General features: G+C 44.5%; 3 protein-coding genes across 6 annotated transcripts in view; 1 reads left to right on the top strand and 2 right to left on the bottom strand.

The window, feature by feature from the left end:
• Positions 1-924: 924 nt before the first annotated feature.
• Positions 925-10,986, bottom strand: RPUSD2 (RNA pseudouridine synthase domain containing 2). Of its 2 annotated transcripts, none has more exons than XM_053259053.1 (3): positions 10,450-10,986; positions 7,666-7,962; positions 925-2,054 (listed from the first exon to the last, which is right to left on the bottom strand). In XM_053259053.1, exons 1-3 carry the CDS (start codon positions 10,963-10,965, stop codon positions 1,284-1,286), a joined length of 1,584 nt encoding a protein of 527 aa, XP_053115028.1. In that variant the 5' UTR covers positions 10,966-10,986; the 3' UTR covers positions 925-1,283. The 2 variants fall into 2 exon arrangements, with proteins under 2 accessions (XP_053115028.1, XP_053115033.1); XM_053259058.1 differs by having other exon boundaries at positions 10,633-10,986.
• Positions 10,987-11,186: 200 nt separating this feature from the next.
• The window catches only part of CCDC32 (coiled-coil domain containing 32), a 28,798-nt gene continuing 14,312 nt past the window's right edge, over positions 11,187-25,672 (top strand). Inside the window, exons 1-3 of one of the 2 annotated variants that reach the window (XM_053259109.1) lie at positions 11,187-11,221; positions 12,351-12,453; positions 24,487-24,644. In XM_053259109.1, coding sequence (XP_053115084.1) covers positions 24,592-24,644 — 53 coding nt within the window. In that variant the 5' untranslated portion in view covers positions 11,187-11,221; positions 12,351-12,453; positions 24,487-24,591. Of the gene's footprint in view, positions 11,222-12,350; positions 12,454-24,486; positions 24,645-25,672 lie in introns of those variants that run through there. The other variant, XM_053259099.1, reaches the window with a different exon arrangement.
• LOC128328881 (protein-L-isoaspartate(D-aspartate) O-methyltransferase-like) lies at positions 12,163-25,378 on the bottom strand. Of its 2 annotated transcripts, XM_053259068.1 has the most exons (9): positions 25,153-25,372; positions 22,542-22,683; positions 22,105-22,209; positions 21,751-21,782; positions 20,887-20,991; positions 20,195-20,315; positions 19,405-19,490; positions 15,729-15,898; positions 12,163-12,654 (listed from the first exon to the last, which is right to left on the bottom strand). In XM_053259068.1, exons 2-9 carry the CDS (start codon positions 22,651-22,653, stop codon positions 12,642-12,644), a joined length of 744 nt encoding a protein of 247 aa, XP_053115043.1. In that variant the 5' UTR covers positions 22,654-22,683; positions 25,153-25,372; the 3' UTR covers positions 12,163-12,641. The 2 variants fall into 2 exon arrangements, with proteins under 2 accessions (XP_053115043.1, XP_053115053.1); XM_053259078.1 differs by lacking the exons at positions 12,163-12,654; positions 15,729-15,898 and adding an exon at positions 15,956-18,078 and having other exon boundaries at positions 25,153-25,378.

Here is a 25,672-nt window from a genome sequence, read left to right as displayed (position 1 = left end):
TTTACAATACATGGGTGAGGGGGAGCCTCTTAAGGGGATAAATTAAGTAAACATAATGTATCAAACTGCAAAATAGCTAGATTTCATTACACAATGTGAGCTTAAGATGAAATTGCTCACCGAAGAAGAAATGCAAAGATTAATCTAAGGCTCTTTAGATTTAAAACTAACTTGTAAGCCTTTGGGAGGGTTCTATTACCTCCCTAGCACACAATTGTTGCTGAACAGGCTTGTGGATTAAGGCCAAAAACAACCAGACTCAAAAGATGGGCCACCAATGCAGGGGCGTAACTAGGTTGGAGTGGCCCTGAGACAAGATTCTTAATTGTGCGGCCCCCCCCCCCCCGAAATAGCACCAGAAAAGGAGGAGAATTTTTTTTTTAAAAAATGACTTCAAAAGGAAGATCGGGTAGGAGCTGGGTGGGGAGAGCCTCTGAGGGGCCCCTCCAAGGGTGGACTCGCGGAGACAAACAAGGAAATAGCGCCAGAACAAGGAGGAGAAATTTTTTTAAAATGACTTCAAAAGGAAGATCGGGTGGGGGAGAGCCTCTGAGGCCCCCCCCAAGGTGGGGCCCCCCGAGACAATGGCCTCCCCCTGCCTAATTGTAGTTACACCCCTGCATCAATGGGAAGATGAAACCATCCCGTTCACTAGATCAGGGATTCTCAACGTTGGGTCCCGAGATGTTACTGGACTTCAACTCCCATAATCCCCAGGTCTGGTGGCCTTTGGTTGGGGATTATGGGAGTTGAAGTCCAATAACATCTGGTGACCCAACATTGAGAATCCCTGCACTAGATTGATCATGCAACTCTTCCTAGAGTGAATGTATATTAAGTGCTCATTTATGAACAAATCTGAAAAAGATTAATCAATTGATTGGACAGGGGGGCGGGAATCAAGAAGCAAAATATCATATAAAGTCTTTGTTGACATGTTATATTCAGAGACTAACTTTTTGCCACAGACAAAAAAGGAAGCAGAAGAACTAACACACTGATTGTCAATTAGAGATGTTGAGCAAACCAACTACATTCATTATTTATGAATCATAAGAATTCAGAACATTGTCTGGTAAGCTTTCTGCCTTCCAATTTAAAAAAAAGACAAGATGTCCTCTGCAAAAGCCACTTTGTCAGACATTCATTCTTCAGACTTATACGAAAGGAACTCTTCCTCTTCTATTCAACATAGCGAGTGACACTGCAGAATAAAAACAACCATTTTGGAAAAATGTTCCCACCCCATCTACACTGAAGTCTTTACAAAATATTGTATAGTCTCAGGTCTCTTCCCAGTCATCCTGTGCCCAGGCAGGCACCTTAGAGCAATATTCAAAGTCCGCTCCTTTGTAGCGCAAGGCATGGAGATACATCACCAAGTCTTTGGGTGATGGGTCTGGCCTCACTAACTTGCATTCTCTGCATAAAGGATCCCTTTCATCTTCAAGCTCATTTGAACCCGTTTCTCCACTCTTTGGCTCAGGCACCTGGATTTGGGGGACAGAATTCTGAGAAGGTGTTAACATTCCACACTCTCTTTCACATTTTGGTTCTTCAGCATTGCAAGGATCAACACTTACAGAGGTGACCTGCACAGACTTAGCAGCATTCATGGAAGTATCCTGCTCTTTATTTCCCACAATAAGATTCAGGTCTTCTTCAGCTATGTCCAAGAGACCAAGATTCTGTTTCGAAATATGTCCCTCCACCAATGCCCGAAGTAGCTCCTCATCAGTTTTATTAATATTGCCGCCTTTGCCCTTTTCAGGACCCCAGACCTCAGTGTTGTAGATGGGATCATTGACAATAGGGTGTCCCAAGAACTGCAGATGGACACGGATCTGGTGGGTACGGCCAGTATAAGGAAAACACTTCACCACGCTAGTCTTGCCATTGTAACTGAGCCTCTGGAAGACTGTTTTACAGAATTTACCCTTTGGGTCCACTCGACACACTCCCACTTTGTACGACACAACCAGGATGGGTTCCTCACAGGTCACTTCATTTTCTGGAAACTCTCCAAGCACCCGGCATACATACTCCTTCTCCAGCTAGAGAGGGGGGGAAAGGTATCCATTATCAGTTCAGGTTCTAAGCGACAGGAGGTATATGCACAGCAGTGAGTCAGCGTCTAGCCATTTCTATTGTGATTCTAGGTCACTACTACAGAAAACGTAGCCTGTTCAGCTTCCTCAGGCGACTCCATCTTCAGTTGCATAAACATTTATATAAATAGGATAGGATGCAACATAAGTTATCAGGCTGAAAACTTAAACATAGTGGTGTACATAGAAAAAGCTTGATCTATACACAATGGGGTTGAAGCTCATGAGAAGCCAAAAGGAATGTGTCAGAGAACACCAGAACTAAACAGCACCTAATCATATTCAAGTGTTTAAATACAGGACATAGATTCAGTTTAAAATCCCAACAAGCAAGATGAGCTCTGAGGTCTACTGTAGTGAACAGCGGATTTAAGCCCAGCCTTTGTCTCAGAGCAAGTCCACATGGCGGAAAGAAAAATGCTGATTCATTCCCTCCACGTTTGCTTAACAAGGGCTATTCCTTTAAAACTTAACCATTTCTTGGTAATCACTGCCACCACACCCACTTTTAACAGAGTTTAATTCCTCCCTGATGTGGGTGAAATTCCAGGGAAACTCTCCTTCATTTACCAATAGAAGAATACAGAAAACCTTCCAGGTGCAGTCTACACGTGAAGAGCAAACTTGGTAGACTGCTGAACAATTAACTGTGATGCATGTTTGCACCAGAGAAAAACCCCTTTTTCCTGAGTTAAAAATCCACTCAGAGGCAGGTGAAATATAAAGAACAAAAAGAGAAAAACTTTATTCAAAATACTACAGTCTGCGGCTCTCTCAGCTTTGAGCTACAGGTAAAAAGAAATACTCAGTACTTTACAAGATTACTTCCAAAGAACACCCCAGCTGGTACTTGGAGTGGCACACTTTAAAAATTGAGGTTACCCAGTTGCGAAGAACCTTTAAAAGCATCTTTACAGGGTACAGAGAATTCTACAGCCCCCTGGTTGGATAAAAAGGGCTCAGGCTAGAGTTTCTTAGAAGGTTACATTACAAAATAAAACACAGTAGACCAGCTGTAACGATTTACATAGCACCAAAATAAAGGAATCTAACCCAGGCTAACTAACACACAGTTCCCTGGCTAAGCCTTTCCAGAGCCAAAAAGCCCTGGCTTCCTTCCCCTTTGAACTCACCCCAAACTCCAGGAGAGAAAAACAGGTTGCTCACCTGTAACAGATGATCTGGAGGTGATCCGTTGTATTCATAAAGAATGGGTTCTGTGCCTGCGCAGGGACCTCGCGGACCAATTGACTAGCTCCTCGTGACGCCTCCAACCGCCCTGCACGTGATCGTTCCTTAGTCAAAATAGGCAGTTGGGGCGTGTCTTCCTCAGTTTATTTGGACCGCCAGTACAATTGTTCACACCGACGATCCCTTTCAATTCTTCATTTTTCTACCTTGATGACGTGGGGAGGCTGGGTGGGTATTATGAATACAACGGATCACCTCCAGATCATCTGTTACAGGTGAGCAACCTGTTTATCTGGATAGTGATCCGTTGCATTCATAAAGAATGGGTGACTAGCCAGCTCCCCGCCTAAGGCGGTGGGTCATCAAGGTAGCACTCTTTTCAAGACACTCCGACCAAACTCTGCGTCCTTTGTCTGTCGAATGTCCAGTGCGTAATGCTTGACAAACGGGTGTCCTGACAACCACGTGGCTGCCTTACAAATCTCCTGCATTGGCACCCCTGCCAAATTTGCAGCCGACACCGCATAAGCTCTTGTTGAGTGTGCCCTAATAGAACCAGGTGGCATAATCCCTTGAGAACTATATGCCAGCCTTATTGCTCTTACAATCCATTGCGAAAGTCGTTGGCGTGTGACCGATGAGCCCTTCGCTTTCCCACGAAACAGCACAAACAACTTATTAGTCTTCCGAATTGGTCCCGTAGCTTTCATATAATGTAACAGGGCCCTTCTGACATCTAGTGCATGCATTCTCTTTTCTAACTGCGTTTGTGGGTCTCTGAAGAATGCTGGTAACACAATATCCTCATTTATATGAAAATCTGTGACTACCTTGGGTCTGAATTTCGGATCCAGGCGTAGTACCACCTTTTGTGGATAAACGGCCGATCAGCCCGCATCGCAGCCAGCTCACTTACTCTATGTGCAGACGTCGCAGCCACCAGAAACACCGTCTTCAACGTCAGTGTTTTCAGCGCAGCAGCCCCCAAGGGCTCAAACGGCGCTTCAGTCAATGCATTTAGAACTAATGTCAAGTCCCACTGTCGGACAGGACGTCGAACCGGAGGGTACAGGTTATTCACTCCTTTCAGAAATTTCTTACTATCTGAATGCGAAAACACCGTGGTACTCCCCCAACCCTTATGTTCTGCTGATATTGCCGCCTCTGCGGTACCGAAGCATATGTCTTCCTTGACGCCGATCTCGACGTCGAAGGAGAGCCCTCTGATGATGAAGAACTCTGCAGCACCCAGGGCGACGGAGTAACCTTCAGAGTAGTATCCCACTCCTCCGAATCGCCTTGCAAATCTGTAGGCGAAGGAGTCTTACTATGGACCCGTGTTTTCTTGGATCTCTTTCTCGGTGGCGAGGATGTGCAATCCTTGTCAGTGGAGGAATAACGTGCTTTCTTATGTTTGCGACGCTTCTTCTTCTCCACACTACCAGGTGTCTTAAACTCCTGATCCACTGTGGCTTTAGACTGCGAAGAGGCAGAGTCCACAACAGGAGGAACCATATCCGATGCCACAGTAGCGCTCGACACCGACCTCGACGTCGAAGGTCCCGACACCGGCCTCGGTGTCGGGGGTCGAAGAGTGTCTTCATAAAGTGCCACCCTCAATCACAGTGCTCGATTTTTCAAAGTTTGTTTCGAAAAAGAGCAACAGATTTTGCAATTTCCCAGGTTGTGCTGCTCACCAAGACAAAGTAGACAGGCATCATGCGTATCAGTAGTCGGCAACTTTGCTTTACAGTTAGTACAGCGTTTGAAAGTTGTTTTAACTGCCGCTTTAGACGCCATAGCGCCCAAGCGCTACACGGCCAAGAATAACGTCCTAATCAATTAACTTGCGGGAAAAACCAAACGCGTCGAAAAACAGTCCAAAATCCAAAACCAAGCAATGATCCAATTCCGTTCCAGTCGTACCGTGAAAATCAATCAAGTATCTGAGGAGCAATTGTTCCGAGGTTTAGACGCAATGGCGGTCTAAAAGAAACTGAGGAAGACACGCCCCAACTGCCTATTTTGACGAAGGCACGATCACGTGCAGGGCGGTTGGAGGCGTCACGAGGAGCTAGTCAATCGGTCCGCGAGGTCCCTGCGCAGGCGCAGAACCCATTCTTTATGAATGCAACGGATCACTATCCAGATTTCAAGCTTCCTGCAATCCTGTCTACCAAGGATCTGCAGATTTCCTTCCATGAGGATTCTTCAGGCTAGCTTTGGACCATCAGGCAGCAAACTCCAGTGCACCTCACTAAACCTTCCGCCCACCTTCTCTCCTCCCCACTCCTTGCTCCTTCTGAGAACAAAGACTCCCTTCATTTCTTGCCGCCAGACCCTCTAGGTCCCAGTCACCATGTCCCCAGAGGTCACTGCCTGACAAACAGGACAGGGTTCACTTCTGCTTCACTCTTTAGTGTAAGGGAGGGGCCAATTTCTACATCTACGCATTTCAAACATTCTAATTAGCACACAATTAATTACTAATACTATAAAGGACTGTATATAAATTCTTCTAAGAACATCTGGAATTCTCCTAATGGCAGAGAACAAGTATGGAAATCTTTGTGCTAATTTTGCTTGTATACTGACCCTCATCAAATCACAAAGTGATTTACAATGAAACAAAACTAAACAATTTGTGGGGTTGTCTCCCCCCGCCCCCACTGCTGGCTCCAGGCCACAAGCAAACCTTTCCTTTCACAGTGCAGCAGCTGTGAAAAAGGCAACTTCCATGCTAGGGATCATTAGGAAGAAGATTGCAAATAAAACTGCTAATATTATAATGCTCTTATACAAATCTGTGGTATGGCCACATTTGGAGTACTGCGTACAGTTCTGGTCACCGTATCTTAAGGAGAACATTGCAGAACTGGAAAAGGTGCAGAAGAGGGCAACCAAAATGATCACAGGCCTTGAGCACCGTCTTTATGAGGCAAGACTACAGCACCTGGGGCCTTTTAGTTTGGAAAAGAAGCAACTACGGGGAGGCATGATAGAAGTGTATAAAATTATGCAGAGAGAAATTTTTCTTCCTCTCTCACAACACTAGAACCAGGGTTCATCCCATGAAACGGAAGGCCAGGAAATTTATGATGAACAAAAGGAAGCACTTCTTCACACAGCACATGATTAATTTATGGAATTCTCTGCCAGGAGATGTGGTGATAGCCACCAGCTTGGATGGCTTTAAAAGGGGCTAAGACAAATTCATGGAGGACAGGTCTATCAATGCCTGGTGGCTATAGGCCGCCTCTTGCCTGTGGGCTTCCCAGAGGCATCTGGTGGGCCACTGTGTGAAATAGGATGCTGGACCAGATAGGCCCTGGGCCTCATCCAGCAGGGCTGTTCTTATGTTCTTCTTTCCTGAAATTATTTTAAATCTTTAAAAAAAATCATTGGAGCTCTAGAACGGGGACTCCCAACATACTTTTCTTCTGGTAAAAGGTAGGGGTGTGTGTGTGTGTGTGTGTGTGTGTGTGTGTGTGTGTGTACACACATGTACAGAGAAGGGACACTGTGTGTAGGACCAACCTTATCCCATCCATGCCATGACCTAAACGACTATATTGCTGCACTCTAAAGACTCTAAAGCACTTCTAGGCAGCAGCGCAGTAGTTCTTCTACTGGAAAGAATGAAGGGGAGCACTGTGCTGCTGTCCAGAAGCGCTTTAGAGTTGTTCCAAAGCAACCCCATCGCTAGACCATCAGGGCTACCTTTGAAGCTGCACAGCAGCCCTAGCAGGCCCCTTCCCACAACAGAAGGCTGCACTGTATGCACCTCAACAATTCCAGCTTCATGATCAAATGGGGGGTTGCTGCGCAACTTCAAAGTTGGGATAGCATGGGGATAAAAGTGTATGAACCAGGCAGAGTGTTCTCTCTCATTTTTTTCATCTGTGTGCAGAATGAATTTTGTTCTGGGCAGCAGTATCAAGGCAGTGTGTATGCACGTATATTCAGAGTGGGGCCTTCTTGATTCAACCTGAGCGGGATCTAAAATTAACTGAGCGGACATTTTAAAAAATCTGTGAGCTGATGCACATGCACACACCTTAGAGGGAACACTGACCACACCACCATTTGCGCAATCACGGCAGTCTATTTTTGAGCAGCTGCAATTATGAAAATTGCATCAGTTGGGTGGCCACTGCCCATTCAGAGGCACCTACAATCGACACCTCCCTGTGTTTCTAGCAGGTTGTGCAACTGCCAGCTCCACAGGCTTCCAAGGGCCATTACATGCCAACTGCTTCAGTCAGCCTGCAGGAAGACTGATTTCCAAACTCCCACGTAATACATCTAGTTAATGTTGTTACCAAGAAGAAAAATGAAAACAAACAAAATATCTTTTGATCATTACCTGTCGCTGTCGAACTTGCTGATCAATCCTCTTGGACACCTCTGCAGACTTGGCAAACATGAGAACACCTGAAGTCAAGCGATCAAGCCGATGAACAGTGTGCAATTCCTTCAGGTTATAATCTTTACCTAATATGAAGATGACAGTGTTGTGCCGAAATCTGCCACATGGATGGACTGGTAAAGAGGAAGGTTTGTCTACAACCACCACCTCATCATTTTCTTCTAGAAACTCAATAGCCTGTGCTGTGACCGGAGGTTCATGGCGATGCACTGTATTCCGCAGAAAGTCATTATTCTGCAAGCAAACCAGCACTATTATTATTTACTTATTTCATACTTTACACTTTGAGTCCCCCAAAGCAACTTGAAAACAACAAAATAACAAACAAAAACAGAATGTACAATAATAAAATCACATAAAATACACAAAACAGCAGCATTATATTAAAAAAAGTTAGTGTCAAAATCCAAACACTTTCTTGGAGCCAGATTTTCACTGCCACAGAAATGGGGAATAAATGGAATGGGGAACTTTCTGGAATAATTTGGAAAAACTTATAGCTATCACAATTATGGTTTAAAAACAAACCCAAAAATATTAAGTTGAAAAAGCTAGTAAGGCTAGAGAAAAAGTGTTGGTTATTGTCAACAAATTTTTATTTTGAGTCAGGTAATAGTCCTCCCATGTTACACCTTTTCTATGACCTCTACGGATAAGAGGAGGAAAGTGAATTGTATTTTACCTTTGAAATTATTTATTTAGATCCACAATTTATTTAGATCTACAATATATAACCCAAAGTGCCTTTCAAATGGGCATGAAGTAGGAAAATCACCTGGAGACTTCAATCTGAAACAAGCAAGACTAAAGAAAAACATCCATTCTCAGAAGCAGCAAAACCTACTGGCATTTGTAAGTCTCATGCTTTGATTTCAAATGTTCCTTTTATCTCCAGGATGACTTTTACTCTCTCTGTAGAAGAAGAGGGCAAGCAAGGCAAACCCAATTGATTCTTACTCTGATATGTTTCCATTCTGAAGGCATGGAACAAAGATTTCTCAGAAACACACAGAAGTTTGGGGAGAAATGAAAACATATGCAATACTTACATTCTTAGCAAACCTCAGCTTACCTGACCTATATAAGAATATGAATTATGTATAACTACACCAAAGTTTCAACAGCATACGTCAGTGCTGTCTGTCTCCCTACATGGGTCCTCTTGGCACATATCCTTAATCCAGTGGCTCTGTAACACATTTACTCACAAGATGCACAGGCTCCAGAAGGGCGGGGGAGGGTGCACTTACCCCTCCCCCTGCCAGCGCTTTGTTCTTATGAAATCATTCGGGGAGGTAGCATACCTCCTCGCTGCCCCTTCCCCTCTTCGGCTGGAAATACTGGGCGCATGCATGCAAGCCCGTCTGATTGCGTGTGAGCGCACACACACCCAGCGTGCGCACAAGCGTGCCTCCAGTGTCCACATGAGCACCAGGTACTTCCGGCCACTTCTGGCAAAAGAGGGGAAGGGGTGAGAGAGAGGTACACTGCTGCCTCAGAGGATCTTACAGGAACTGAGTGCCGGCAGGGGGAGGGATAATTGCACCCTCCCCCGCCCTTAAAATCCGACCCCACCACCAACATCCGAACTGGCCAGTGTTTGAAACTGTACAGATCTGTGGCAATACAGAGGGCCTCTGTTTGGAGGCCCTTTTACTGCACAGTAAGAGGGCCCCCGAAATGGTTCGTGCACATCCCTAGTACTCAGTATCCCAGAAGTCCTGTCCCTGGCAATGATGCGCTGAGAGGCCCCACCCTTCCTGCACTCTTCACAGTTACAGCCTTTGTCTGAAGAGGCAAATGTCCTAAGCATAATGGCGGTTGTTTCTATGATCAGAAGTCTGGGGCACCCCAGTGCATGTGGTTTTGAATACAGAGACACTCTGAGTGTTTAAATAAAAACTTGCTTAACATGGTCACAGCACTGAAGCAGGCCTAAAGTCCTGGCCTGGCGCGTCACTCACCCCCTCCACCTCACTGTTCAATTACAGTGGTGCTTGTCTGAAGAGGAAAACATTGTAACCACGATGGCAGGCGCTTCCATGATTAGCAGCAATCCATGCTGCCAAAGTGGAGGGATAAGTGATGCGCTGGGGTGGGACTTCCAATCTGTTTCAGCTCTGTAAGTGTGCACAGTGGGTTCGGGTTTTCATATGAACATCCGAATAGAGCTAGACAGGACAGTGGAAGCATTATGGAGCAGGAAGAGAAAGAGAGGCAGAGCTAATAAGAGAGGCTCTGCCAGAAGTCATGGGGAGAAAGAGAGGATTAAGTAAACACTGAGTTAAATGGTAACAAAACTGCTCTTGCACTATTAACAAAGTAATGTAGCTTTCCTGAATGAATAAGAACATGAAGCAGCCCTCAATGCAATCTGAACTGTGCATCCTTCCAAACTGTGCATCCTTCCACATGCTATATGAACTTGGCAGTTTGACATCTTTCCTGCTCTATAAGCGAGGCAGAAAAAACAATCCGGGACTGAAGCCCTTGAGTGCTTCAGGTTTCCTACCAGGGGAGGGGGAAGTTCCCTGCTAACTGAAAGATGCAAGGAGCAAAGTGTTAAGATTTAGAACTCCTCGAGAGGCTAGTTTTCTGCGCGCAGCGTCCCTCTTCTCCCCGGCTTCGCGGTCGCACACAGCGCCCGGAGTGGTAGTGAAATCCAGGGCCCGTTCGCACTGCCTCGCCTGCAGCTTGCCATCACCTCCTTCCCCCACTCGCCTTGAGCACGACGCCGAGATCCCGCACGGGCTGCTCGTTGAGGCGCAGGCGGCCTGCCGCGGAGGCGGCTCGGTAGTACTCGAGGGGCTGGGCGCGGAACTCGGTGCCGAAGACGTGCAAGAGGCTCTTGCCTACCCAGCGGCCCTTGCAGTAGGTCTGGAAGTCGAAGAAGTAGGGCCGCACCTTGCGCAGGCCGCTCTCGAAGTAGTAGGTGGTCTCTGCGAAGTGAGCATCGCTGAAGCTGACGCCGGGATTCCGCTTCTTGGGAGGCGGCACGTAGCGCTTCTCGCCCTCCTCTGGCAGGCCCGGCTGCTTCTCCCGCCCAGCCCGCAGCAGCCGCCGCTTCTTGGCCGGGGGAGGGGAGCCTCCCCGCTCGCTGGCCTCGGGCACCACCGGCTTCTCCTCCATGCTCTCGCCGGCCAAGAACGCGAGCAGAGGCCGGGCCCGAAATCCCCGAGCGAAGGAAAGCAACACAAGCGGCAGCTGGTCTAGACGCTGCAAGCGCACGAGCAGCATGGGTGCATGGGGTGCCCTTCCACTCACGTGGGGTCGCCGTCAACATTCCCGGCGCGCCTCAGCCAATCGCGCTGGCGCTGCTTTCGTGACGAAACAGCTATGCGACACGGAGGGTTTAACCCCCCCTTCCTTCTCGGCCAAGCGCTGCTGCAGCAGTCTCAAGCTGCCCTAGAGCGCGTTCCTATCTACATGCTGGAAAGAGGCGTAGTGTGCGCGAAGTCCCAAAGTCTCCCCCTCCTCCTTAAGCAAGCCAAGGGTGGGTTTCTCTCTCTCTCTCACTCACTCTCACACACACACACACAAATATAGAGCAGAAGTGACTAAACGCCGCTCCCAGCTGTCCAAACAGCAGCACGACTGCAAGCTTGACTTAACTGCATGTAGGGGTTTCGAGGGAACGGGGCATTCAATTTTTAATCAGGGCAGCTGAAGCAGTACATGTGGTGGACAGCTCCACCAATGGCTACACCTACCTGCAGGCACAGAGACCTTATACTTCAGAATATTAGTTGCTGGTGGAAACAGTGGGAGAAGGCGACTTGCCCACGTAACTTCTTTTTCTGAGAAAGCCCAGAGGCATTGAAAGGATCAACAACTACAGAGGTTGGCCATTGGGCTCCCTCCCACTCAGGTTTACCAGCAGTGGCGGTACCGAGTCCTCCCACCTGCCCTGTCAGAAACTGGGGGATAGATCAGCAGTGGCAGCTTCTCCCTCTGCTTCCCTTGAAGGGTAGGAGAAATGGGCTGTATCCACCCCATTCACCAATGGAGGCAGAGGATGGGGATCAGGAGTTCCCACTGCTGCAGAGTCCCTTAATGGTGACTACTCTTCCTTCTGCTACCCTCCCTGCTGTCCAGTAGCCCTATAACACAGGGCCTCTGACTAAGGGTCATTCCCATTTGCAGCTGCAGATGCGAGGTAGTGTGTGTCATGTCACTACTGCTTTTGGTACTAGGGAGAGGGAGTTCAGGGATCAGCCTGAGCTGGTGGACACATTCCATCGCTAACTGTAAGGAAGCCAGAGGTACAGTCACCACTGAGCCACCAAGTACTAAAGGACAGAAGAGGGGAAGGGCAATATCCTACCCTGTTCATGTACAGGTGCAGCTTGTGGCCACTGATAGAAATAGAATACCAGGTCTTGGTCTGATCCCACAAGGCAGTTCTACTCTGAGTGAATACAAACTACAAGAAAAGAAAGCAAAATCAAAGTTTAATATTATATTAAACTGTTACAAAGGCAGGTATTTCCAGTAAATTATTTTATGCAGCCCAAACCAAATGATAATATTTTCCAAGTATCTAATGACCAAATAAGGACTGCTGCTTTAGTACATTTATAAAATATATCGGTGTACAGTCTTCCTTTCATTCCTTCATACAGGATTTTGTGATCTATGAACACACAGCTGGATGAATGCTACTTAAGTCTTGAACCTATCAATCTCCTTTGTCTCCCAGGCTCCAAGAATTCATGGGACTAAAAGGTAAATTGTTAACCTGGCAGAGATCACTCTCCTTATTTCTCCCAAACTTTTATGTATGAGTATCAGAGAGATGGGGAGAGATCTATTCAAGAGCGGAGCTTTATGTGTTTTATGTACAGCATATTAATGCTTATTCCAAGCATAGTTCACAGGCTTTCCAAAGATCCTTTACAAGTGATTTAAATCTTTCAAAGTTCACCCCTAGAGAAAGAGAGAATTGACTGTTACTGTCATCATACATTAATGGGGTTTTTGTTCTAAAAAAAATATAGGGTTCAAGTTTGAGATAAAAGTATCCCCAGAGTGGAAAGTGATATTCCTTGCCATGATTGTTTACCTTAGTGTAAGCATTATTACAGTTAAGCAGCAGCACAGCCCTTCAGGAAAAACACAGCTAGGAAAGGTGTGTCATTAGGCTGATATATTAATACCTAATGACTTAGGTGGGGATGGGATTGGGAATCTAACAGATTGACTTAAAAGTATTTTACTTTTAATTTAGAGTACAAATTAGACATTACCATTAGAGGAAAAACTCACTCCATACACAAAGTGTGATCTATGAAGGCTTTTAAGCAGGGGCATAGCAAGGTTGGAGTGGGCCCAGAGACAAGATTTTAAAATGGCCTTCCCCTCTCACTGAAACTCAGCTCATGAAGTAAAGAAATCTTACATGAGGCTGAATAGTGGTAACAAAAAGCATAGTAAATTTTATAGATAGATAGATAGATAGATGCTTTTTAAAATATATATCTCTTATGTGCCACAATAGAACATCATCCTAAATTATTTTTTTAAAGGTTTTGTAAATTGTGGATGATGCAAGTCATTTAATAATGGTACTAGAGAAAGACATGCTGTTCTGGTAGCTCCAGGTCTTAACACTCACATCAACTTCAGAGGATGAATACAATTGAAGGAAGCCTGGGCGGGTGCGTGGCTGGGGGAGTCAGTCATGTGACTTGCCTCTGGGGGAACCCCCCAAGGCACTGGGGCCCCAGACAACTGTCTCCCCTTGCCCTATTATAGTTATGCCCCTGCTTTTAAGATATACCTACAGCAGCCGCAGCACACAGTCATCCTATCATAGAAAGTAGAGTAGGAAAATGCAACTATAGATAATCAGCAAATAAGTATAAGCAGAAGGCAAGAGCCATTAAGGGGTAGGGACCAGACCAGCACAAAAACTGAAGGCCCAAAAGAAGGCTACATGCATGATTAACAGTTGAAGAACTTTGGGAAGATCAGAAGGAAATTAGTTGGGCGATGGTGTCATTGCTCACTAGCAGCACATCTGCTTTGCAGGCAGAAGGTCCCATGTTCAATCCACAGCATCTCAAGGTAGGGCTGGGAAAGACTCCTGCCTGAAACCTTGGACTGGTCTCTGCCCATCAGTGTAGACAAGACTGAGCTAGATGGACCAGTGGTCTGACTCTTTGTAAAGTAGCTTCCTATAAGTTCTAGAACTAGAAAAATGCTCTGTGTGCATTACAGTGCATGTCCCTTGTGGAATGCCAAATAACCTCGCCCTGCTGTAGCTTTAATTTAGAAGAACAGTGCTGAAAAATGTATGTTCCGTCACTACACACAGTTTTAAGCAGGAAGAACAAAGACCGCATGCATTTACTGTAGAGACAATAGACTAGCTTGGAGTATTCAACAGTAGCTTAACACTTGTCATTTTGTTTTCCCTCCCAGACACACTACTTGCTTTGGATTATAAACAGATCAGAATCTTAGTATATACATGTAAGTTTAATTTCTCCATCTTAAAAAAATATCCATTTATAAGCTAAATATCTTAGATTTATATAAACACACCATATTGGTCAGTGCCTACATACAGAAGGACCCTGATGTGGCTTAAAGCCCCATTTTCTCCCCTCATCCCCCTCCCCCCCCTCCAGTGCATGTATCCTGACCTGCTTGCATGCACATGTACATTCACTGAGGGTAGGGATGCAGAACAATAGGCCACTAAACTCCATGGGGATCCCTCCACAGGGTCCACAAGTTTTGGCTGGCCTTGACAGTCAGCCAGAATGTGTGGCCTGGCCACCAAGACCCTGCTTTGACCTCAAAAGAAAGGCAGGGGCTCATCTTTGACATTGCCTCAGAGGCAATCTAGGTGTCTTTGCTGAAGTGCAGCAAAGGTCAAGGACAGTCCTCATCCACTCACCAGCTCCAAGCTCAGGAGGTGGCTGGAGCTTGTCACACTCACCAGATGTGGCAGACACACTCACTGTGGCAGGTGGATTGTGGGCCCCTGTCCTGCATGCAAGTGTTGTAGCCACGTGGGGGAGAATTGTGCCTATAGCTTCTGCTTCAAGGTTCAAACCCCAACATTCAGCATAACTGGTATCTTTTTAAATTCAGCCAGAAGAAATATTATATGCATTCTACTTGCCCACATATTTCTCCATATACACTTACAATACCCAGCATTTAGTCCTATGATTTTCCTGTGAACAAGGGCTAAGCCAGCATTTTCCTGCTTGGTATCTAGCAAGTTGTTACAGTTTAAACTGCAGGGATAATCTTGTCAAGCCTTGTCATTTACAGAACAGAGAAGTTTTTTAAAGCATCAAACTCTCAAATGAAATTAAGATGCATCCTTGCAGAAAGCGTAAAGTAATTATATGTAGACCACACACACTCTTGCCAATACATGTTTACTAGCAATAGCAATAGCAATAGCACTTACATTTATATACCGCTCTATAGCCAAAGCTCTCTAAGCGGTTTACAATGATTTAGCATATTGCCCCCAACATTCTGGGTACTCATTTTACCGACCTTGGAAGGATGGAAGGCTGAGTCAACCTTGAGCCCCTGGTCAGGATCGAACTTGTAACCTTCTGGTTACAGGGCGGCAGTTTTACCACTGCGCCACCAGGGGCTCAGTCAATGTTTAGTAGATTAGTTTCCTGCTATGCCATCATAGCATGGAAAGTTGAACAAGAATGATGCAATAGCCAGATGGAAACATTTTAAGAAAGCAGGCATTTGCTGTTAAATTTCAGAGGTGAGATTTGGCAACAGAGCCTTATAAAGAATTAAAGCAGTCTTTGACATTCAGTTCTATAGTTCCCCAAGACATTCCCTTTTCTGCTTCAAAGGAAGACCAGCAGTTGCACTACAGAGATAAACACAGCATGTAAGTAGAACAGATTAGGCCAGATTCTCTTTTCAGTACTGTGGTATAACTTTAGGAAAAAGGGAGCTTTAATCCAGCAGTCCCGTGCAAGAGGACAAGAGCTAATCAATAATTTTACCGAGGCCACTGTTTCTCCTTGTCTGTCAGAGGAACATATATGACACCCATCAGATGCTTTTCCACAATCTGCCCATCTTTAGTTTTGTCATACTGCATCATAATCTGGTTTCCACCCTCTGGTCCTACTGGCAGAATTAGTCGCCCTCCTGGTTTCAGCTCATTCAACAACTGTTAAGACAGAAACAGAATCAGTAAAGCAAAATGAACACAATGGAAACTGGAAAATTGAGTTTCCATGTGACAAAAGGGGAAGAAAGCCAAACAGCATTGACATCCAGTTCCTTAGCAAATGTAAGGAGTTATGAGAAGTCAACATTGGAAACTTGCAATGTACTTTTAAGTTGCCTTTCACTACATGAGATTTTACCTGATAAAGCATTCCATGGAATAGGAACATAGGAAGCTGCCATATACTGAGTCAGACCATTGGTCTATCTAGCTCAGTATTGTCTTCACAGACTGGCAGCGGCATCTCCAAGGTTGCAGGCAGGAATCTCTCTCAGCCCTATCTTGGAGAAGCCAGGGAGGGAACCTGGAACCTAGATGCTCTTCCCAGAGCAGCAAAACACAATAGGGATGAGCAAAACATTGACTTGAAATGGGCCATTTTGAGCTTGAAACAAAACCTTTAAATAAAGGGCCTGTTTTGAGCTTGGAACAAGACAACAAGACAACTTTGTTTCGATTCTAAACGTTTTGGGTGCCATTTTGGAGGCCTGTTTTTCCCTTGCTGATTGGTTTTCTGGTATTGGCTTGTGATCCTATAGAGGTGTTGGGGAAAGGTTAAAAATCTCCAGCTTGCCTATTTCTTTTGTGGGTTGGGTGCTGGGTAGCACTCATCATGCCCTACCACCCACTTCGGTGTGCCTAGGAGCTGCCCATTGGGAACAATGGAGTGTTTTGAATTTCCCCCATTGCTCTCTATGGCCAAAACACTCAAACGTTTTGAGTTTTGTTCCATCAAAACAACTGGGTTGACCACTGTTTCAACGAAATGTTTCAGCCATCTGAGTTTTATTTCAAGCTTGAAAACAACAACCACAAAATCCATTTCATGCACATTCCTACAATATAAGCTTTCATATTTCTGTATCAAAGTATATTGATCAAAATAAAATATATGAATTTCCCTTGCTCCTTCAAGGTCCCCTCTCATTTCATTTTTTTTTTTTTTTTTTAGATTTTGAGCCTGTGACTACAGGTCTGTTCATTTTACTTTTATACATCAAGTGTATTTTAGAAGTTTTTGTTATTATATAATATGTAATAATCTCATCTACTATGCATCTGCAGTTACTGCAGTTGGCAGTTCTATTTCAATCAGACTGCTTCTGTGCCCCCAATGTTTTTCAAAATTGATTACAAAAAAGTGCCAGGCATTAAAAAAACCCCAAACATTTCTCCAGCAAAAGATATTCCACTAGCAGAATTACAGAAGAAAACAATCCTTAAGGGACTAATGTTATTTATTTATTTGATTTATTCATTCAATTTATATACCGTCCTTACTAAAGTGGCTCAGGGCAGTTTACATTAATATCAAATGCACATAACCAAAAAAATCAGCCAGATTAAAACTCATTACAATTAAAACTAGATATAAAAGTCAGGCTAAAAAGATGGGTCTTTAAGGCTCTCCTGAAAGCCTTCAAGGAAGATAATCCTCTTGTATCCATGGAGAGTGTGTTCCACAACCCAGGGGAGACAACTGAGAAGGTCTGATCCCAGGTCACCAACAGATGAACTGGGGCATCTGAAGACAGACCCCTCCTGATGACCTTAATAAGTTGTGGGGATGGTGCTTTCTCATGTAACCCGGATCTATGCCATTCACAGCATCATGAGCTCTCTGTTTATAGCACATGGGGACAGGTCACTTAGTGACAGTGGGCCAGTCATCCCTAGATTTCGCTCCCAACAAGTGAATTGTAAAGGGGAGCAGATGCACCCCATCCCTAATGCTGGGATATCCTAAGTAGACCCCAGAAGCTAACTAAAAGCAGGTTAACTCTGTCAAGGCCACTCTGCCCACTCTGTTGCAAAAAGGATAGCAGCCAGCTAATGTGCCAATTAGCTCAACAGGACAAACACAGATAAGGCTTACAGAGGTAAATCTCCTCCCTCACGAAAGAGCTTGAGCCAGTGCTACAAACCTAAGAGATGCACCCATTAGAAGTACTGATTGAATTATTGGACCTTTCCATCTATGCAGATTTTTCTTTTCACATCTATGCACTCTGCTTTCATGACAAAAGCCTTGGCATACCTTGGTAATTCCCACATTGTTACACTCAAGAAGAAAGATCAGCAACAATGGGATCCTTGCCAGTCCAACCCAACACACCTGTCTAACAAAAAAGGCAACTTGGAATATTTCTCAAGGATATGTTCTTGGGTAGATGTTAAATAAATAAATTCTCGATTACATGATCCAGAGTGTTCCTTGTGATCTTCATGCTCTCTACACACCAGCTACCTTGGGGTTACCAGGGGCACCATGATAGATGGTATCAAAAGCCACTGAGAGATCCAAAAGAACCAGCAGAGTCACACTCCATCAATTCCCTGGCCAAGGTCATCCATCAGGTCGACCAAGGCCATCTCAACCCCATAGCCCGCCCTAAAGCCAGTTTGAAATGCATCTAAGCAATCAGTTTCCTCCAAGACCACTTAGAGCTGATCAGTCACCACCCTCTCAATCATCTTACCTAACTATGGGAGGTTGGAGACTGGTTTATAATTATCCATCACCAGAGAGGGCTTAAGAAGAGGTCTAACCACTGCCTTCTCCAAACAAGGTGGCATTCTGCCTTCTCGCAGTGAGGTATTAATGATATCAACTAGGCTAGCTCCAACAACCTCCCTGTAAGATGAAATCAGCCATGTTGGGCAAGGATCCCAAGAACAGGTGGTAGGCTGTACCGCTCCAAGCAGCTTGTCCACATCCTCAGGAGTCACAAACTGAAACTGATCCAATCCAATCTCACAAGAGGGATTGCTGGACACCTCCCTAACTAGCCCTGCAGAAATATTAGGAGTCCAGATCAGCCCGCATGTGAGTGATTTTATCTGCAAAGAACTCATTGAATGCATCATAGTGAGACATTGTTTCTGGAAACAGAAGGGGCTTGAGTTAAACCCCTTACAATCTGGAACAACTCTGCTGGTTGAGAATTTGCAGACACAATACATGCAGAATAAAATCACTTCCTTGCACACATTGCCACAGCATAGGCCTTCAAATGGACTCTATTCTGTGTCTTCTCAAATTCAAGATGAGTCCTCCATTTGCGCTGCAGTTGTCTTCCATGGAGCACAACAGACTCCGCTACCTTGGAGTGCAACAACCTACCTTAGCAGGCAGCATCTAGACACAGCTTTAATCCAACATTAAAAAAAAATAAATAAATCAGTGATAAACACCAATATTTAAAACAGAGTATTCTAGATATTTTGGCAGTTTTAACATGTATAGAATATGAAGGGTTAAATTTAAATGTAATCACTGTTCATCAGAAATCTAAGGACTAAAATGTTTTGATCCTTTTTAGTCTTTTAGTTTCATGTTCTCATAATGACCCCAACCGAATGCTAAAGATTTTGTACAGCAGTGTTATTAGTAGATAGCTCTGGATAAATCCTTGAAGTGAGAGGAAGACACATTTCTTGCTTACCTCCTTTGGCACTGTGGGTGCAGCTGCTCCCACATGGATGGCATCATAAGGGGCTTCCTCAGGGTACCCCTTCCTGCCATCCCCAACTGTGGAGAGAGAATGTGCAATGAAAAATCTTGCTCAGTTGGCAGCTTCTCCTAAGCAATTCTCTTGTCTCCCAAAACTGAAGATGGAAACCAAGTCTAACGGGAAAACACTGTTCTGATACCATATCCTAGACCAAACAGAACTCGGAAAATGAGCTGAGAAATAAAATAAGATTTCAGATGCTTTGAAGCCATTATTCGACAATACATTCTAGAAACCTAGTCCTAAGTATGTTCCTATTTTTTCTTCTTTTAAAAAGAGCCACAGGAGTGGGGTGGGTGGGGTGGATTTGGATCAGGGCCACAGTGGGACAGAAGTCTCATTCTTTCCCCCTGCAATGATTCTCTGGTGCAAGTCATCCCACTTCTTCCATCATCAAAAGCTATTAGTTACGAAGGGGAAAGCACATGGGCACACATAGCAATGATGTCATTGTCCTGGAAATGAGGGGAGCTGGCAGGACTCCTGCAGGAATAAGTGTTCTCTAAAGGAAGTGGCCTTGTTACGGTTTATCATCACAGTTGAGAGAAATGACAGCAGGGCAACATCTAGCCCTTGAAATTCTCATATCCTTATAAATGCATCTCTGCACTATTGATAAAGACTGTCGCTGTTGAAGAAACTTGGCACGTGAGACAAGAGCCAAGAGCTCCCAGCTCCCAGTACAGACATTTGCACCAGAGGTATGGAACAAAGAGCTTACCTAGAAGTTTCACACGGCCGGAGCTGAGCAACGTTGGATCATCCTCTCTGACATTTCTCATGGATTCATGAACCAGCTCTTCAATGTGCTCAATGCCCACTGCCTTCCCTGTGGGACCCACCTGTAGGAGTAGCCATATGCCCTTTAATCTGCATAACTACTAATGAATTATTTTAGTGAGCCAAGTTTCCCTTAGGATGGGTATTTTACAATACTTGAAAATGTATATCCAATCACATCTGTGTCTCTTTTTAGAGTACTTGAGGGATAGATCCAGTTAAACTGGTTGTCTTGAAAACCAACCACCTTTCTGAATGTCCCTAATTGCATTCTTCAGGAACAAGGAATATGAGAAGGCCCGGTCCCCTAGTCTAAGAAAATTTTGCTCTATATTTTTACAGTGCTAGGCAATTTACTTTGTTAGTGGAAGAACAGCTTTTAGAGTGTTTAAGAGCAGAGCTTCTGTTTGGGGTGGGGTGGGGTTAAGAACAAGTCCATGTTACAGAACTGATGTTCTCTTCAGTTGATCCATCAATGTTTCACCTCCCCCACTCCCTCACAGTTACCCTTCTGTAATTGTTTAGAGTTGAAACCTTGCAGAAGTGGTTTTTTAAAAGCAAAAATATATTTATTATTTAGATTTCTACCTCTCTCCATATAATTTCAATACATTTACATTGCTTTCTACTTACCATTCTAGCAAAGCAAGCTGTGAGGTATCCACTTCCTGATCCAACATCCAATGCCTTTGCTCCTTCCACTAGCTGGTCCTTCAGTAACTCGAGAGCATGAGCATGCTGTAAAACCAATAATCTTCATAGAGTTATTTTTAAATAAGCCGCTTGCCCAGAGGCAACAAAGAGGTTAAGGCTAGGTACACAGCTTCTTGTAAGCATATAGAGGTGCTATCAAATACCAGTAAAAGCCCTAATTAGTTGTGACCTTCCCAAGCCTTTCATTTAGGATCAGAGCAACTCTGAGAGGCAGGCTGCAAAACTAGTGGTCTTGCATTATTTCAAAAACAAAAATGGAACTTCCAGCACATTTAGGTTTTGGGATCATATAGATCCACTTCCACGTTTAGGAGCCTGTATTTGTTCCTTCACCCAAGTATTGCTTGAGATAGACTATTACTTTATTCACTAGACAATTAAAGAAGACCTGTTGTAATTTATAGGAGCTCGTCAACCTGCAAGGAAGGTCATGTCCTGCTCCAGAATAATGTGGTCACACTTCTAAGATGTGGGAAGGGGCCATAGCTCTGTAGGAGAGCACATGCTTGCCATGCCAAATATCACAGGCCCAACCTCTGGCTTGCTAGAGATCAAAGGATCCCAAGTGTGGCAAGATGGTGGGAAATCCCTGCCTGATTGAAAGCCACTGCCAGTCAGAGGAAGCAGCACAGAGCTAGAAGGCACTGGGGCAAGGAGGACCAATAGTCTGATTCAGGGGAAAGCAGCTTCATATGTTCAAAAGGTTCCTGGGTCCATTGAACATTACCAGTGCAAAGTTGTTCTCATCTACTGCTAAAATACAAATGTGAAAGTATGTCTTACCATGTGAGGTGCACTGATTGTCGCCTTGTATCCTGAAAGAAAACTGTTGATTAAGTTTGATTCCCGTATTAAAATTTCACGTTAATTTGAACATTTCCTGTTGACTTGAACTTTTAACATTACCAGCCTGCCCCCCCCTCCCGCCGGCAACTCAAAGACTTAAGATTTTGTGCTTTGTTTGCAATTGTATCAGCAAAACTATCTTTCGGTTTCATCCAAATTCACTTTCCAGTTCATTTTTGCAGCAAAGGTACAAAGCGAAAAGCCTCTCAATCCTTGGGATTTCCAAAGAGGTAAAGTTCCAGATACTGTGGTTGCTAATTAACTGGCAATGATCTAGGACATATTTCTTACCAAGTGACTGAGGAGAATCCATGTATGGAAAATACTTGATATAGTGGGCTCTGTCTGTGGCCAACAATACATCCAAGACTCGCTGAGACTTAATCACACCATTTTCTATTAAAAAAAGAGGGAAAAGACAGATAGTAGTTGTATACATTTATGTGAGTTCAAGAATGAAGAGCAGATTGTTTGGGCAACCTGGCAACAGATTCACATCTATTGGCTGGACCATGGGTGAATTAACACTAATCAGGCAGGTTCCAAGGAAGGAGTCATTTAAAAGCGCTAATGTGTTACAACAGTACTGAACGGAGATTCATTCTCACCTGAGAGGCAGTACTTTAGATCAGGATAACAGCTTTGGGAAATGCGATTTGTAGGTGAATATACATTAAAGTTTAGCTTCCAAGACAGAATCTTGGATGCAGACTCCTGCTTGTACTCACTGTAAAGATTGTTGAGCAGTTCAGCGTGCGTCTTGCCAGTTGAGGTCCAGGCCATGGTTCTTGTCAGCAGTAGGCCCATAAGCAAGGTAGCAAAAGGCAGCGTACAGCTCATTACACAGGAATGTGCAGGGGGGTCTCAGGCCTGGCCAGCCAGTCATGATGGAGCAAAGAGAAAGAGATTTTGTAGGGCAAGCTCATGTAACAGCCCACAGAAACTAAATCCTTCAAGCAGAAGCAGCCAAGATTAAGAATAGAGGCACAGATGCAAAAAAGGAAACTGTGGAAAAGGCATTTGCTGCCAACATCAAAGACAATATTAAACAAACCATTTTATCTTAATAGAAGTACTGCTTATGCCACTTGATTTTAGCAAGTATTATTTCTGCATTAGAAGTACAGTATAGTTCTTTCCTGCCCCATATATTACAGGTGGCCTTGTTATCATACTATTGCCTTACAGCAAAAACAAGGGAGAAACCGAAGCAAGAACAGCAAAAAATGCAAGTTGGGATCTTTATTTAATAGGATCCTGGTTACAAAAGCAGAGGAAGACTGAAGAATACCAGCAATCATGAATTAAGCATAACTAGCTGGCCTGGGCACAAAACCTCCCTCGTTCTCAGCCCTCCCCACCAATGTTTTTTCTCTCTGGCCAGCCGCTTTTTCCAGCTGGCCACCACTCCCCCCCTCCCGGGTGCCGCCACCACTTTCTTTTCCTCGACCACCCATTCACTAGCCTGTCCATTGGCCTTATGTTCCATGCCACCGTTGCTTTCCCCCTCCCCTCGCTTGCGAACTCTCGCGAGAGCTGCCACACATGGGATTAGCGATGGGTACATCTAAAAGGATTATACAGATAGATATATTGTGAACTAAGTTTATCCTCCTTCCCTTCCTGCTCTTCAATACATTATTGCCCATGTACAACCAGTTCCCTTCTCATCGTCCCTTTTAAATAATGAGAGCATAAATTCAGTGGTTTTCCATGAGGAAACACAATCCTTTCCAGAATATTTCATCAATTCTGGCTTCTCATTCTGTTCCAATCTGGGCCCAATTCAAGGTGCTGATTTAATAACTGGCCTGGGCCCTGCTTACCACGACAGATCCACTAGGAAAGTTTCCTGCTCTGCTTCTGCTAGGAGGCAAGGAAACACCAACTTCAGCAGAATAGTTAAAGTTCGAAAATGTTAGAATTATGGGATAAAAAGCTAGAATAGCCATAATTTAAGACACCAAGAGTCACCTTAAGTGGTTCAGTGGGAAAATGCTTGACTAATAAGCAGAAGTTTGCCGCTGCTACTATATCGGGCAGCAGCGATATAAGAAGATGCTGAAAGGTATCATCTCATACTGTGTGGAAGGTGGCAATGGTAAACCCTTCCTGTATTTTACCAAAGAAAACCACAGGGCTCTTTGGGTGCCAGGAATCAAAATCGACTCAATGGCACACTTTACCTTTAAGATCCCAAAATTAAAGGGCAAGTGGAAGCATCAACAAAATACCTGCAGCATTGAAATCCAAACACTTAACATTTTTAACAGGCAAAATTAGAACTAAAGATGGTATACAATTGGTGGTTAAGCAAATATGGGACTATTATCAGTACAGATAGCCAACTTGGCAAATATTCATAGAATGTTAGAAATGAAGAGACATCACCCTTCTCATCCAGCCCCCTGCTCAGAGCAGGAAACCACTGCAGTTGTTAAAACATCCAAGTGCTACACCATTCATGCAATGCCAACCACAGTGGCTTGGGCTCCATGTGGAAGAGTGTTCAACTTGTCTCATTCATACATGTATTTCAGCTGCTTGTAAACTTTTTTGTCACATGCAGAGATTGCACAGCTACCCTTTTCCACACCAGTATTGTCAGATCCAACAAGTCCTACTTTCCTTTGATTTTATTCACAGAACTCTAATCCTCTTCTTTTCTACTAGCACACCTTATCCCTAGATGCCTCTCCCCACATTCCTGATTGAAAGACATTCAAAAATCCCAGGTCAGATGCCAACAATAAGAAGATTGCCTTCATAATATTGAATATGGACTTTCAATTATTTCCAGATATTTGGCTCTCTCATTTCACAAAACAAAAGTGAGTATTTCTAGTTTTACTGCTATATTTTTTAATTCTGAAGTTTGATGCTTCCAGCCCCTGTCCTCCAATTCCTGCATCATTACACAATACATGTTTGTGTTAACAATATCCTAGGTGCTTCATCTCTAGAACACAAAGTAAGAAAGTATTTTTGCAAAAAGTGAAGAGACTAGAGTTCAAATTCATGTACAAAACAATCTAGTTTTGGAAAAAATGAGGAAAGTCTATCTCCAGAACAGGAATAGCTTCTGTCAAGAGTTGGCAACTCTAGAACGGGTAAGAAGGGGTCGAGAAGGTGGGCATCACTCGTGACTTCCCCTCTCAAACTGAACAGAGTCGCCTCCTTCTAAAAAAGACGTGGATAAACAAGAGACTTATGCACCAATTCGGGGGCTCCAGGGAGGTGACTCAGGGCTGGGGAGCCACTCCCCTCGGCTTTCTTAAAGATGGCTCCCAGCCAGACTACTTCAACACGCTCAACACCAGCAAGGAGTGAGAGACTCACCTGAGTGCGCAGTCGCATAGAGTTCCGCTGGACGCGCATTCTAACCCGCTTTGCTCCTCCTTTAGCGGTTGCTATTTGTTATTAGGAAGGAGGCGGGGGAAAATGACACCTGCAGTTTCTTGTAGTGGTTACGTAAAAGGGAGATAACACCGATAAATAACTTCCGCCCGGCTTCAAGATGTCTACACCAAGCAGCATCACGCCTCTCCCCCCAAAGAGATATACGAAAAACAAATACGTCTCATTTCCGGTTTCGACTACAGTGCCCCACAGGCGGGGCAAGAGTGATGGTACACTCAAGTGGAAATGTTATTAGAGGGGATCCGCTAACGAGGGCGTTTCGTTGTAGTGCTTCGGAATAATCCCGCACGGCCTCTTTCGTTTTGCACACTGAATGAAGCTGCTCTTACATTGGCACTTGTGATTGGGGAATTAGAAGGAATAACACATGTAGAGGGTTTGGTTTTCTTTTTAATACAAAGATGCAATGTTCCACTGAGAACTTATTGGAAGATGTTTC

This window comes from Hemicordylus capensis, chromosome 1, assembly GCF_027244095.1.
Source record: "Hemicordylus capensis ecotype Gifberg chromosome 1, rHemCap1.1.pri, whole genome shotgun sequence".
NCBI lineage: Eukaryota > Metazoa > Chordata > Lepidosauria > Squamata > Cordylidae > Hemicordylus > Hemicordylus capensis.
The sequence above is the reverse complement of the archived record's forward strand: the minus strand, read 5'-3'. Positions and strand labels throughout refer to the sequence as shown.